The 14,442-nt window shown below is 43.2% G+C and overlaps 1 protein-coding gene across 8 annotated transcripts in view; it reads right to left on the bottom strand.

The window, feature by feature from the left end:
• The window catches only part of LOC138967002 (tubulin polyglutamylase TTLL7-like), a 42,512-nt gene extending 31,288 nt beyond the window's left edge, over nt 1–11,224 (bottom strand). For 7 of the 8 annotated variants that reach the window (XM_070339422.1, XM_070339424.1, XM_070339426.1 and 4 more), the window contains exons 1-3: nt 11,112–11,224; nt 8,607–8,944; nt 693–710 (exon numbers count right to left, since the gene is read on the bottom strand). In XM_070339422.1, the coding sequence (XP_070195523.1) occupies nt 693–710; nt 8,607–8,664 (76 nt within the window). In that variant the 5' untranslated portion in view covers nt 8,665–8,944; nt 11,112–11,224. The remainder of the gene's footprint in view (nt 1–692; nt 711–8,606; nt 8,945–11,111) is intronic. The other variant, XM_070339425.1, reaches the window with a different exon arrangement.
• Nucleotides 11,225–14,442: the final 3,218 nt, after the last annotated feature.

Here is a 14,442-nt window from a genome sequence, read left to right as displayed (position 1 = left end):
AAGCTGACACATTTGCAACTTGTAATAAAAGGTAATTATACTAGTTTTTTGTTCTTCTTCTTCTGCGTTTGTGGGCTGAAACTCCAACGTACACTCGTGTTTTTGCACGAGTGGAATTTTACGTGTAAGGCCGTTTTTACCCCGCCATTTAGGCAGCCATACGCCGCTTTCGAAGGAAGATGCTCGGTATTTTCGTGTTTCTATAACCCACCGAACTCTGACATGGATTACAGGATCTTTTCTGTGCACACTTGGTCTTGTGCTTGCGTGTACACACGAAGGGGGATAAGCCACAAGCAGGTCTGCACATAAGTTGACCTGGGAGATCGGAAAAATCTCCACACTTAACCCACCAGGCGGCCGCGGCTGGGATTCGAACCCTCGACCTTCCGATTAAGAGGCCGACGTCTTACCACCCCGCCACAGCGCCCGTCAATTATACTAGTAATTAAGAAGAGCTTTTCTGGAAATTGATTCAATAACCAAACACAGCTCAGTACTACTTATCAGTACCAGCAAACAATGAAACCCCTTTTCCACATACAAAAAATATCAATAACAGAAGCATAAAAAAAAACTCTAGCCGAACCAATGGAGGAACACCCCCCCCCCCCCCTCCCGATGAAAGAGGAAAATATGAAAGAGGAAAAAAATACACCTTCTAAAGACAAAATGTAAATCTAATACATTACCAAACATTCTGGCCATGTCTGAAATGGAATGGATAATTCTTTTCTTAATGTTTTGGTATAGCAGGTAGTGAACACATGTTTTAAAAAAGGCCTCTGTGTTACGAACATGATTATGATTAATTGGTGCAAACGGAATGAATAATATAATGTCAAGTGCAAGCACCTATGGTTGATGTTTAGCTAGGGTTGACAGCCTAAACACGCAAAAATTTTTGAGTCTTGTCATGTTGCGCGTGAAGTTTTTGTAAATCCACCCCAACTGGTGGACGGGTGAGCTATCCCGGTTATTCCTACCTGAGTTGTCACTGCGAGAGGACGGATGAGAGATGTTAAAACATAGAGTACTGAATGAATTGCCGAAGTGAGGTTGGTTGGTTGGTTTTTGGGTTTTAATGTCCCTTCAGCGCCGAAGTGAGGTAAATATAGACTTTGATTTTGTTAAAACCGGTTTATTTATAGTATCAAATTATTAGTAGTGTTTATGTAAACTGGCCAACTCCATGCATATGTATGCAACTTTTTCGCTCACAGGGCAGCGACCGGGATTCGAACACGCGACCTTCCGATTAGGAGGCTGACGTCTTACCACCACGCCACTGTCTTACGTTAACGTTTTACCCAAATGCAAACTGAAATCTCTTACAATTAGTTAAAGTATATCCAAGTAGAACCCATTTATTAGTACCATACTTTTTTTAACCAAGTTATACTGTACATCAAATGAAAAAGTAGAAAAAGCCCCAAAGGTCACAGACTGTTCAAACAGGCCCGTCTTGCTCAGTTTTTAACAGGATTTTCCTTGCAAGCAAATTGATTATTTCATACCACCTGGGATGTTGCTGGTACATAGGAACCTCCCTTTTAAGACCCCCTCCCCCCCCCCCCCCCCCAATTTCATGTTCTCTCTCTTTTAAGACCATGATTTTTCAGATTTTCTGTTCATAACCTCTGCAAATTTACCCCCATTTTAAGACTCCCTCCTTTTTAAGACCTGATTTTTCAGATTTTTTTTAGGTCTCTAAAGGGGGTTCACTGTATTTCTTTTCTCATGTAGATGAGCCAAAAATGTCAAAAGCGTTTTTGCAATTTTCAGAATGTACCTACAGTCCTTGGCCTTTTCCCATCCTGAAAGAAATTGAGCAGGTCTGCCAAAGTGATGGCAATATTTTCACTGAATTGAGAGAAGTTTTGACGTTTTGCCGACACCAAACAGCATCCATGAACCACTCAAAAGTTATTCAATTACCAAAAACATGTGCACACAGTAGATATTTCCCTCATCTGCATGCAGCTGTGCATGCATGAAGAATAAGCCAACACGCAAAAATCCAAAATTTTAATAATAAATTTTCATTTAATTAATATACTTACCCAACTCACATATAGCAATTAACTCTAGTTCAGTGCTGGTAACGCTGTACATGTTCCCCTTGGTAACAAGGGAGACCACCCTAAAAAAGAGTGATCCATCCCATAATATCAGACCGATGTCCGGTCCAACATCCGTATGCGTGCGCATACGCCGCCATTTGTATCATTCGAACGAAGCCCAACTCACTACTTTTTTAGAACCCAATACCACCACAGCGGGGAGGCGGGAGGGTTTAAACGATGTGAGTTGGGTAAGTATATTAATTAAATGAAAATTTATTATTAAAATTTTGGATTAAATTACATATTATTACCCAACTCACATATAGCAGATTGCTACTATAGGTGGCGGGTATATAGCGAAATTATGATATTAGAACCTGTCCTGCGACTACCACCACAGGTAACGCGGAACTGCCGTCCTGTATCAAGACGCCTCTGAGGTAGAAGTTAATAAAAACCTCCTCAGACCGCCAGTAAGCCAACTCCAGTACTTCAGCCAAAAAGGCCCGACCGGAGGACTGCCAAAGAGGAGGCCCATGCCCTTGCCTCAAACGTTCTAGCTATAGAGAAAGGCAAAACTGCCCTAACATCTCCAGACTGTGATTGTCAACAGGTAAACCTCTGTGTGATCAACATGGAGACTCACTTGGTTAAAGTCCCTTTCGCAATATCCTTACACCTGCTGTGTTAAGCGATATCATAAAAGCTTCTGACTTTCTGACCAATTGCCGAGTCCGTGACAGGTACCTTCTGAGAGTCCTCACCGGACAAATAACCACATCAAGCTCCCCAGGAGCAAGAATCCAGTGTAGCAGTCCATCTAGGTAAGGTTGACTACAAAACGTCATACCTCTACCAGAGTAGATAGACCTTCTTCCCTCCATAACTCAGTGTTTAACGTCGTTTTCAACCGTTCAAGGTTAAACCACGACGGAGATGAAAGATAAGGCAAATGCCCTTTGATTCAATGATCTAACAAGATCCGTGAAAGACAGAAAAATCCTCGAAACTCGAAATGTTAAACTGGCTAAACGTGACTCTAAAGGAACCAAACTCATGCTTCAAGAAAAGAAAGTGCAATTGGAAGCTGGTTGCCCCCATTACCGCTTAAATGCCGAGGTTCAATCACGACCGAGATGAAAGATAAGGAAAGTGACCTTTGATTCACTAATCTAACAAGATCCGTGCGAGTCAGAAAAATCTTCGAACCTCGAAAAGTTTAATTGGCTAAACGTGACTCTAAAGGAGCCAAACTCTCGCTTCATGAATTGAGAATGCAATTCGAAGCTGGTTTTCCCTATTTTCCGCTCAAATGCCAGAAAATTTCAAAGAAAACCCACAAGTCATAGATCAGTCTTTCTTAAAAGAGCTGTCTTTATTCAAAATAGCCAGAAAACACGCTTACTCCCACTTCTCACAGAAGCTACTAGAGTAAGCTTGGCCGTTTTCCGTGATAAATCGCCAGGCTAGCCTTGAAAAAAGGGTAAAGCCAAGCTGCACCAAGCCGTAACAACGTGACCGAAATCTCATAAAGTCTTAAATAAGACATGGAAGACAAAACGGAAACCCAAAAAGAAAGGTGGATAGCCACCTGCAATAAACAAAAAGAAGAGGAGTTCTTTCCGTAAGAAAAAAGCACTTTGAACCACGCCAGTCAAAGTGGCAAGTGAACAAAACACAAAAACCCTATAGAGACTCTGAACCAAATCCAGAGTCGAGGCGGAAGCCCCTGAGAATCTCAAGGATACCCCTACAGCAGACATCCGTGTAATTCGAATGTGAGAAAGCAAAGATGCCTTCTTGCCAGCCTTAAGAGGTCTGGGAACCAAGATTGCAAAGACCCGTCTGTGAGACCAAAAAGGTCGCCGAACAGATCTATGAAAGAGCCCTGTGAAAGCGAGGGTATCAAGCCAAAGCTAAAATAGACAACAGCCAGCCTGAAGCTTTTCGTTTGGAAACAAAAAACCGCCAAGGCCTGCCTAAGGCTTTCCCTTTTACCATGAGCTTCTCTTAGAAGGAAAAACCCCGCGTGCATAGCAGCGGATTCAAAGAGATAACTTTCAAACGAGAAAGAGATTAAAGTCACGCCAAAAGAACAAAACTTTAAAGGCAGAGGCTTACTCCTAGGTAAAAGACGGCAAAGCAACATCCTTTGTATCTGCGTCCTGTAGGACCACAAAGATAGCCCTTCAGAACGTAACCGCCCAGGCGAGAGAAAATAAAAACAAGTACAAAAGAGCCCATCAAAAAGAAAAGATGAGACAATCTACCCGAGCTAGGAGATCTTGATCTAACAGACAGTTTCTTCTTGCTATCAAAAACCCGATGGATGTTTGCCAAACCCGAGGGCGGTTCCGTAGAACGCAAAAAGAGAACCTAAGTTCTTAGGCTTGGAGTTAACCGAAGCCTACAGAAAACGCTCCGTGAGTGACACGCTACTTGAGCGTGCAACACAAGCCAAAGCACCCTCGCCGCAGGTATAAAGTCAAGCGTTGTCCACCAAGGAAGAGCCAAGTGGTGACAAAGAAGACTCGCTTGTGAAAACTTCCACAAGCACAAAGGATCCCGACGGAGGATCTAAGGGCTTGACACTCAAAGATTCTCCTCGGAAAGCTCAAAACAACTACGAACTGCCGCGAACAGCGACAAAAGTGAAGTAAGAGCCTCCCTCCTGTTCAAAAGCATTATAATGATCATCGAGATGATGAGACCCAGTCACCCATCCCGATAAGGCGAAACTTGCCAACATCGGAAAATTTTCGAAAAAAACAAAAAAATTTCAAACGCCAGAACTCCATGACCAGCTCTCCATCCACCTGTCCCATGCCAGCTGGAAGACTGGAAGGGGAAGTGGATACAGCCTGTATAACAGCAAAGGAACCGCAGTAACGGAACCGGAAGCCAAAAGCTGAAAAGTGCCGACTACCAACGCAGTGTTAACAGTAGAAGGCTGTCCCATCCTGTAACCGGAAGATGCAGCCGCAAAAGCGGAAGCGAAACCGGCCGTGGATTAGTAAACATGAGAACCAACCGGTTGTATAGAAACACACCGGAAGATTCCATAGAACCTCGACCCATTACAGCTGCGAGCGCCACTGCCCTTGCTAACTTGAAATGGAACCTGAATACAGTGCTAATCGTTAATGCGGAAGCACCTACATCTGAACAGCCGTCAAGCACAACCGTGCAATCCGGAAGCTGCCTTCCTGTTTGACTCAAATTATCCAACAAGGAACCAGCCTTACTGCTCGCTTCCTGCCCCCCGGGAGGAAGCGGAAGTCAAAACTACAAGACATATGCCATCTTCAGGGCAATGAACGACGATTCCCGGCCGCGGAAGTGAACTTACTGTTCCTCCGAACTCCGGAAGTCGTCGAACAAAGGCAGGGGTGGACGAGGCAAAAAAATTCCTCAGCCACTCCTTCCTGTCAAGTCCTAAATGCCGTTTATCACTGCGCACATCACTGCGCTGGACACCTTGAACGGCAAGTTAAGCTGGGTGACATCCACCACCGTGGACACCTCTCCAAACATCACCTTCCTACTCGGTATCAAAGTTAGGAAGGTGACCCCCAGAGAGACTCGCATGGCCAATCCAAGAATCACCCAGCCCAACAACTTCCTGCCCCCAGGGCGGAAGCTTACGTTGCCCAGCCACGAAAATGCGTGCTACATTCCTCGCGCGAACATACACCACTTTCACCGGAGAACCCGGCTACACGCGGCCATATGCCAACTCCAGGGCAATGGACAACGATCCCCGAAAGCTGAAGAGAACATCCTGTTCCTCCGAACTTCCAGAAGTCGGAACCGGAAAGAGGTGGAGTCAGTTACCAACCACCCCTTCCGGTCAAAACCTAAATGCCGTTTTCCGCCGACCACGTCACTGCGCTGGACAACTTGAACGGCAAGTTAAGCTGGGTGTCGTCCATCCCATGGACGCACCCTCGTTAACCTTCCTGCTCGCCATCGTAGTCAGGTAGGTGACCCTAGAATGACACCCATGGTCAGCCCCAGAGTCACCAATAACTTAAATGCCATTTCCGTTAGCCCACGTCACTGCGCTGGACAACTAAAACGGCAAGAAAGCTGGGTGTCGTTAGCCTTCCTGCTCGCCATCGAGTCAGGTAGGCCACCGCGGCCTAATCAGTCACACCGCCCTGCTGGAAACCAGACGCAGGAGGTTGACCTACAGACGGACACCCGCGGTCCGTCTCTCAAGGCTGGGAATCCTCTACCACTGAGGCATCCCCGTCATCCGCCCTAACCTCCGACTCGAGATCAAGCTCAGAGCCAGGAGGCAGAACATCAGACAGTTTATCGTCGGCAGAACCGACCACTTCCTGCCCCCAGGGCGGAAGAGGACTAAAACGGTCCCCGATATTCTCATTAAGAGACGTACGGAGGCGTTCGTCCTTTCGCTGCTCATAAGAACTCTCACGGCATCCAACGCACGAGAGAGCCCCCTGAGCTCGCACACCGGCAAGCGGTGTAGACATACCTTGTACTGGTGTCACATTCGGGAGAGACACCAAGTCGGTACCCCCATCCTGCGAAGCATGGACATCCGCCCGAGTCACAGTCGCCGAAGGCTTAGCGGAAGTCGAAGCCGGAACTGCAGGCGACCGCCGGATCTTGGCTAAGGAAAAAACATCAGAAACACCCGACGGAAGCGCACACAATTCCTCCCGAGTGGAAGATAATCCAGACGCTAATGACGAAAACTTGAGAGCTCAGCGTCAACAATAAAGAAGCAACGTCGGCTGGCGCTAACCCAGGGCAGCCAGGCGAAACAGAAGCAGAAGAAGCTACACCAGAACGACTACTCTTGTCAGAAAGTAAACAAGTCTGACCGGAAGATTGTTCGTACGTCTGCTAACACGGGAGACTTAACAGAAGTTGACTCAGATGACACAGACGCGGACTTCCCTGCGCCCTTATCTCTCCTTGAGCTTCTTTTCGGAGGCGTAACGTCAGCTACCTGCCTCGAACTAGGCTTCCGTTTAGCGCTATCAACAAGCGAAGCCTCCGCCATAGCAAACAACTCACGAAAAATTTCACAGAAAACAATTTCAGAAAAATTTCACAAGTACACACGAGCGACGAAAACGTCGCTAAAGTTACAACAAAAACGGAAAGATCTCACCACACAGCATAGGTACAGGTGTAAAGTAAAGGCGGCGACCAAGGGGAGAAGCCAAAGCAAAAGACTCTGGCGAAAAGCTGAAGACAGCAGGAGCGTACATCAGGAGCGTCCTACCCAGTTGAACCGCTGAGAGAGAATGATACAAATGGCGGCATATGCGCACGCATACGGATGTTGGACCGGACATCGGTCTGATATTATGGGATGGATCACTCTTTTTTAGGGTGGTCTCCCTTGTTACCAAGGGGAACGTGTACAGCGTTACCAGCACTGAACTAGAGTTAATTGCTATATGTGAGTTGGGTAATAATATGTAATTTAATACACACAAAAAATGCTTGTCAACAGAGAACAAATCTACACCTGCTGACTAACCCTCCTGTCCTCTCCCCCCCCCCCCCCCCCCCCCCCCCCCCCCAACCAAAAGAAGAACAAAACAAGTCGCGTAAGGCGAAAATACAACATTTAGTCAAGCTGTCAAACTCACAGAATGAAACTGAACGCAATGCAATTTTTCAGCAAGACCGTATACTCGTAGCATCGTCAGTCCACCGCTCGTGACAAAGGCAGTGAAATTGACAAGAAGAGCGGGGTAGTAGTTGCGCTGAGAAGGATAGCACGCTTTTCTGTACCTCTCTTCGTTTTAACTTTCTGAGCGTGTTTTAAATCCAAACATATCATATCCATATGTTTTTGGAATCAGGAACCGACAAGGAATAAGATGAAAGTGTTTTTAAATCGATTTCGGAAATTTGATTTTGATAATAATTTTTATATTTTTAATTTTCAGACCTTGTTTTTAATCCGAATATAACATATTTATATGTTTTTGGAATCAGAAAATGATGAAGAATAAGATGAACGTAAATTTGGATCGTTTTATAAAAAAATAATTTTAATTACAATTTTCAGATTTTTAATGATCAAAGTCATTAATTAATTTTTAAGCCACCAAGCTGAAATGCAATACCGAAGTCCGGCCTTTGTCGAAGATTGCTTGGCCAAAATTTCAATCAATTTGATTGAAAAATGAGGGTGTGACAGTGCCGCCTCAACTTTTACAAAAAGCCGGATTATATGACGTCATCAAAGACATTTATCGAAAAAATGAAAAAAACGTCCGGGGATATCATACCCAGGAACTCTCATGTCAAATTTCATAAAGATCGGTCCAGTAGTTTACTCTCAATCGCTCTACACACACACACGCACACACACATACACCACACCCTCGTCTCGATTCCCCCCTCTACGTTAAAACATTTAGTCAAAACTTGACTAAATGTAAAAACACTACAAACACAATCACACTTGTAAAACCAAACAGTAACACCCAACAACAACCTCAACAACAAGACAAAAGTAAAACAAGGACAAAGGAAAAAAGTCTTTACCTGGTCTGTCCATCGAGGAGAGAGATGAGAGGGACATGCTGTTGCGAAGTCCAGGCATAGATGCTGGTTTTTCTGTTTTAAACTCGCCGTCTTCTATTTTCTCCTTTTTGTGCGTTCTTGGTTTTTTTCACGCTCTTTTTTCCCCCCCTGCGCTGACTTGAAGCTGAACTAGAACATCAACACTTATGTCCAACACTTGAAGTATACTCCTGGTATAGCTATCTGATTTGAAGAGACTGGCATGGTGTTAAAGTTCATTTAATGTCCTGACATACACTTCAGCTCGCAAACTGCATGGTGATCTCGACATGGCTGACACTTGAACCCAGAACCCAGATCTGCACACAAAATGGGAATTCCTCAATCAATAACAGATTGGTGAAAATGATCATTGAACTATATGCAGGATACTGCATGGGTTCAAAAAGTTGCTGATTTATTTATTCCATTTATCAATCTATTTATTTTAGTTGTTATGTATTCATTGTTAGTAAACATCGGCATTATTCATGTTTTACTTTAAACGCAATCATTGTTATTTATAGATCACAGGCACCTGATGTAAGTAGGTCACACACGTGTAAATGTTGTGCCCAGTCCTTGTTTTTGTTTCTGTTATTATTTTAGTTAGCAGGTCTAGTTGAGCACGTATTAAGTATCATGTACCCACTACTAGTCATTGTGCATTTTAGTTAATGGACTGATGATGTCATTTGTATGGAGTCGACGCACGTGCGAGGATATGTATGTGTGGGAGGGGGGGGGGGGCGCGGGAGATGGAAGCTTGCTGTATGTTATGTAATGTATATATTGTGTGTGATACGTGGAAATGTGATACTATTTATTTGCATGTATGATACAGGTACAAATGTGATAATTGTAGGCTTATACTAGTGATTACTGTGTGTGATACATGAAATGTGATATGAATGCTGTTTTTATATGTTATACTCTTACTTTCTCCCAAGCGCAAGACAAATTCTTCTTTGAAAATTGAAGCCAATAAAATTTGAGTTGAGTTGAGTTGAGTTGAGTTGAGTTGAAGTAGAAAACCACAAACGCATATTTGCTACTTGCTAATTGCATGCAAGCAGAGGAAGGAGAGAAGCATGCTAGGGTAGCACTGGGTGGTAGACTAGCCTCACTGTCCGGCGCCTGAAACTGGGCGCCAGGGTGAATCATGACAAGCAGTATACTTGTACTTACTTACTTACTTACTTACTTGTACTTTTACGACGTTGTAGGTTTATAGAAAACCTGTTCGCCGATCTTGATATGAAAAATAAACTGCATAGGCAGCTTGGGATGTATATATTCCTAGTAGAGTTCCAGTACGTGTCTAGTTTTGACTTGAAGGCATTGACGGAGTCGACTGTTACGATATTGTCTACGGGAACGTAGAAGAAGAAGAAGAAGAAGAAGAAGAAGAAGAAGTCTAAGTTTTTGAAGAGTTTCTGACTGTTTCCTCTTGTACGTGTCATGAGATGTGCTTTGTGGTTTGGTGAACTTGGGCCTCTGGCTCTGGTAGACTCCCTTCAAGAATCTAAAAGTGTCTATCATGTCACCTCTTCGACGGCGGTGCTCAAGACATATGGCAGGTTGAGAGCTCGAAGCCTCTGCTCGTAGGACAGCTGGTCTTTTAGATCACTAAGCATTCTTGTTGCTCTTCTTTGAACTTGTTCAAGGTCCTTGGCAAGTCCTTTCAGGCTAGGGTTCCAGATGGAGTGGATATAGACAGACTAGCTAGCTTAATTGCTACTCCTGTTTTTCATTTTGATAGGTACACTTTCTCTTTCACTTGATGGACTTTTAAGGCCAACCAACCAGTGTGGATAGTAAATTGCCCTTTACAGGGATTGCCTCAGTAAACAGAAGAAGAAGAATATGGCACATGCACACGCGTACGTACACAAGCACACACATATCCACACATCCAATCAAACACACACACACAGAACTCTATCCTAAACCCACCAGCTTTATTTACTCCTATCAGAAACAGATTCTTGCGAGGCGACATGCACCCATGGATGCTAAGCTGCAGCCCGCGCGACCTAGATATCATATTGAACTGCATAACAGAAACTGTCCTCTCAAAATCGACATTCGATAAACAGTCTACTAACTCGCCATACATTGAAGTTAACGCGTCTCTGACATTAATTCAACATACACAGTATGCACAACATGTCATTTATCATTAATTTTCGCGGGCCAACCACCAGAGCAAATGAGATTTGAGATTTCGCGTTGCAAACAGAAGTCACAGCCCAGAATGACGCCCAAGCGCAGTAACTAGCAGCAGTATTGTTCAGTGAAATTGAATGAAGGGTACGTCTCGCCACAGAAACAAATGAACAAGATCCTTTCGACCAAATCGCAGCCGCAATGCACAAATGAGACGCCATATCGCGGCTCAGCTCGAATCGAGCCTGAAAATCAAACGAAGCGGAGACAGAAATAAGCAAGAAAGCTAAAATCAAGAAAAAAGCAAATATGCTGTACCTTGTAATGCATTTTTTGAATCAAATCAAGACGGTTTCAGCGTGATATTGGGTTCTTTTCCATTCTGAATGGAGCGCTTACATGTCAGCCATGTTTGTTTGATCACATGACCCGAGCACCTGACAACCTCATACCACAAGACGCGTTCATCTTAGCAACGTCAACACACTCACTTTTCCCAGATCAAATATGACCCCATACAAAAGCTGGGCGAACAAAGATTTATTGTTGTGTCATGAAATTTTGACACTTCTGGATAGCGGTTGGATAGTGACAAGTCCAATGTTTCAAGATACACAGTACCCCGGCCGGCCTGTATAAGAAAAACCGGTCCCAAAACTGCCGGGGATATAATTATAAGCTTACTTTAAAATTAATTTACATTTCATCACTTACATGTCGGACTGGAGAATATTTTGTTGGTCAAAGTAATTATATTTGCCAAATAGGTCAAGAATTTTAGTTTCAGTGCCACCATTAGAAGCATTAAAGCCGCGCCGCCTGACACGCAATGAATGTGTCACTGGGAGCCGGGTTTCTCAGTCTGGGCAGTCGGACAGATCAATACACATCTATGGACAGATCAAGACTCCGGCACGGGCGGATCACATCATTTTCAAGGGGGGGGGGGGGGGGGGCAAATTTATTTAGGGACAATTCGACGACGCGAAGTGTTTATGTACTTGAGGGTTCGAAGCGTTCGAACCTCCTAGGGCCCGGGGATCCGGGGGAATGCGGCCCCGCCGGAAAATGTTCATAAAAAACAGGAAAATGGAGTAATCTGGTGCAATTTGAGCCAAGAAACTTTCCCTTATACACCTTCCAAAAAATAAATTTAATACGACAAATTTGGATCAAAACAAGGACAATTGGCCGATCTAGTGCAACCTGAGCCAACAAATTACCCAAATACTTCCCCCGGAAAATGTTGATAAAAATCAAAGAAAATTAAGCAATCTGGTGCAATCTGAGCCATCAGTTTTTCTCTTATTTTGTCTCTCTTTTTACATTTAGTCAAGTTTTTTTTAACATTTTGTCAAGTTTTGACTAAATGTTTTAACATAGTCATAGAGGGGGGAATCGAGACGAGGGTCGTGGTGTATGTGTGTGTGTGTGTGTGTCTGTCTGTGTGTGTGTGTGTGTAGAGCGATTCAGACTAAACTACTGGACCGATCTTTATAAAATTTGACATGAGAGTTTCTGGGAATGATATCCCCGGACGTTTTTTTCTTTTTTTCGATAAATGTCTTTGATGACGTCATATCCGGCTTTTTGTAAAAGTTGAGGAGGCACTGTCACACCCTCATTACATTTAGTCAAGTTTTGACTAAATGTTTTAACATAGAGGGGGGAATCGAGACGAGGGTCGTGGTGTATGTGTGTGTGTCTGTGTGTTGAGCGATTCAGACTAAACTACTGGACCGATCTTTATGAAATTTGACATGAGAGTTCCTGGGTATGATATCCTTAAATTTTTTTTCTCATTTTTTTGATAAATGTCTTTGATGACGTCATATCCGGCTTTTCGTGAAAGTTGAGGCGGCACTGTCATGCTCTCATTTTTCAACCAAATTGGTTGAAATTTTGGTCAAGTAATCTCCGACGAAGCCCGGACTTCGGTATTGCATTTCAGCTTGGTGGCTTAAAAATTAATTAATGACTTTGGTCATTAAAAATCTGAAAATTGTAAAAAAAAAAACAAATTTATAAAACGATCCAAATTTACGTTCATCTTATTCTCCATCATTTTCTGATTCCAAAAACATATAAATATGTTATATTTGGATTAAAAACAAGCTCTGAAAATTAAAAATATAAAAATTATGATCAAAATTAAATTTTCGAAATCAATTTAAAAACACTTTCGTCTTATTCCTTGTCGGTTCCTGATTCCAAAAACATATAGATATGATATGTTTGGATTGAAAACACGCTCAGAAAGTTAAAACGAAGAGAGGTGCAGAAAAGCGTGCTATCCTTCTCAGCGCAACTACTACCCCGCTCTTCTTGTCAATTTCACTGCCTTTGCCATGAGCGGTGGACTGACGATGCTACGAGTATACGGTCTTGCTGCGTTGCATTGCGTTCAGTTTCATTCTGTGAGTTCGACAGCTACTTGACTAAATGTTGTATTTTCGCCTTACGCGACTTGTTTTTCAATCAAATTGATTGAAATTTTGGCCAAGCAATCTTCGACGAAGGCCGGATTTCGGTATTGCATTTTAGTTTGGTGGCTTAAAAATTAATCAATGACTTTGGTCATTAAAAATCTGAAAATTGTAAAAAATATTTTTTTTTTATAAAACGATCCAAATTTATGTTCATCTTATTACACCCCCGGTATAGGGGTGTGTATAGGATTCGGTCGATGTGTTTGTTTGTTTGTGTGTGTGTTTGTGTTCGCATATAGATCTCAAGAATGAACGGACCGATCGTCACCAAACTTGGTGAACAGGTTCTATACATTCCTGAGACGGTCCTTACAAAAATTGGGACCAGTCAAACACACGGTTAGGGAGTTATTGGTGGATTAAGATTCTACAAGGACTTATAGAGGGACATATTAATGGTCAAAGGGAAATAACCTTCTCAGTTGCTGGCAGTGAGAATGGTAAGGACGGGGGTGTTTTTCCTACCTCGGAGGAATTTCTTGTTTTTCATCATTTTCTGATTCCAAAAACATATAAATATGTTATATTTGGATTAAAAACAAGCTCTGAAAATTAAAAATATAAAAATTATGATCAAAATTAAATTTCCGAAATCGTTTTAAAAACTATTTCATCTTATTCCTTGTTGGTTCTTGATTCCAAAAACATAGAGATATGATATGTTTGGATTAAAAACACGCTCAGAAAGTTAAAACGAAGAGAGGTACAGTCAGTAAAGCGTGCTATGAAGCACAGCGCAACCGCTACCGCGCCAAACAGGCTCGTCACTTTCACTGCCTTTTGCACTTGCGGCGGACTACGTTCAGTTTCATTCTGTGAGTTCCACAGCTTGACTAAATGTAGTAATTTCGCCTTACGCGACTTGTTTTCTCTTTTCAGTACAATTTTTAATTTTAGGCAAGGATTTTACCCAGTACCAGTACCAGGAGAAGGGCCAAACTCGGGAGCATGCTCTTAATTATCACCTAGGGCCAACAAGTCCAGACTTCTCTTTTTCACGCGAGTTTTTTTTGCTTCGGTTGGGCCGTATACCTTTTATAAAACTCTCTGGGTCCTGCTGGTGATCTGACAGTTTCCGGCAACAGACTCCCCGCCCCCGGCGAGAACCAACCGGTCGGGATCGAGCGTGTATCAAAGCGCCGGTCGATCGAAGTTTCCTA

Source organism: Littorina saxatilis, linkage group LG5 (genome assembly GCF_037325665.1).
Source record: "Littorina saxatilis isolate snail1 linkage group LG5, US_GU_Lsax_2.0, whole genome shotgun sequence".
Classification (NCBI taxonomy): Eukaryota; Metazoa; Mollusca; class Gastropoda; order Littorinimorpha; family Littorinidae; genus Littorina; species Littorina saxatilis.
Note: the sequence above shows the minus strand (reverse complement) of the source record. Positions and strands in the feature narration are given on the sequence as shown.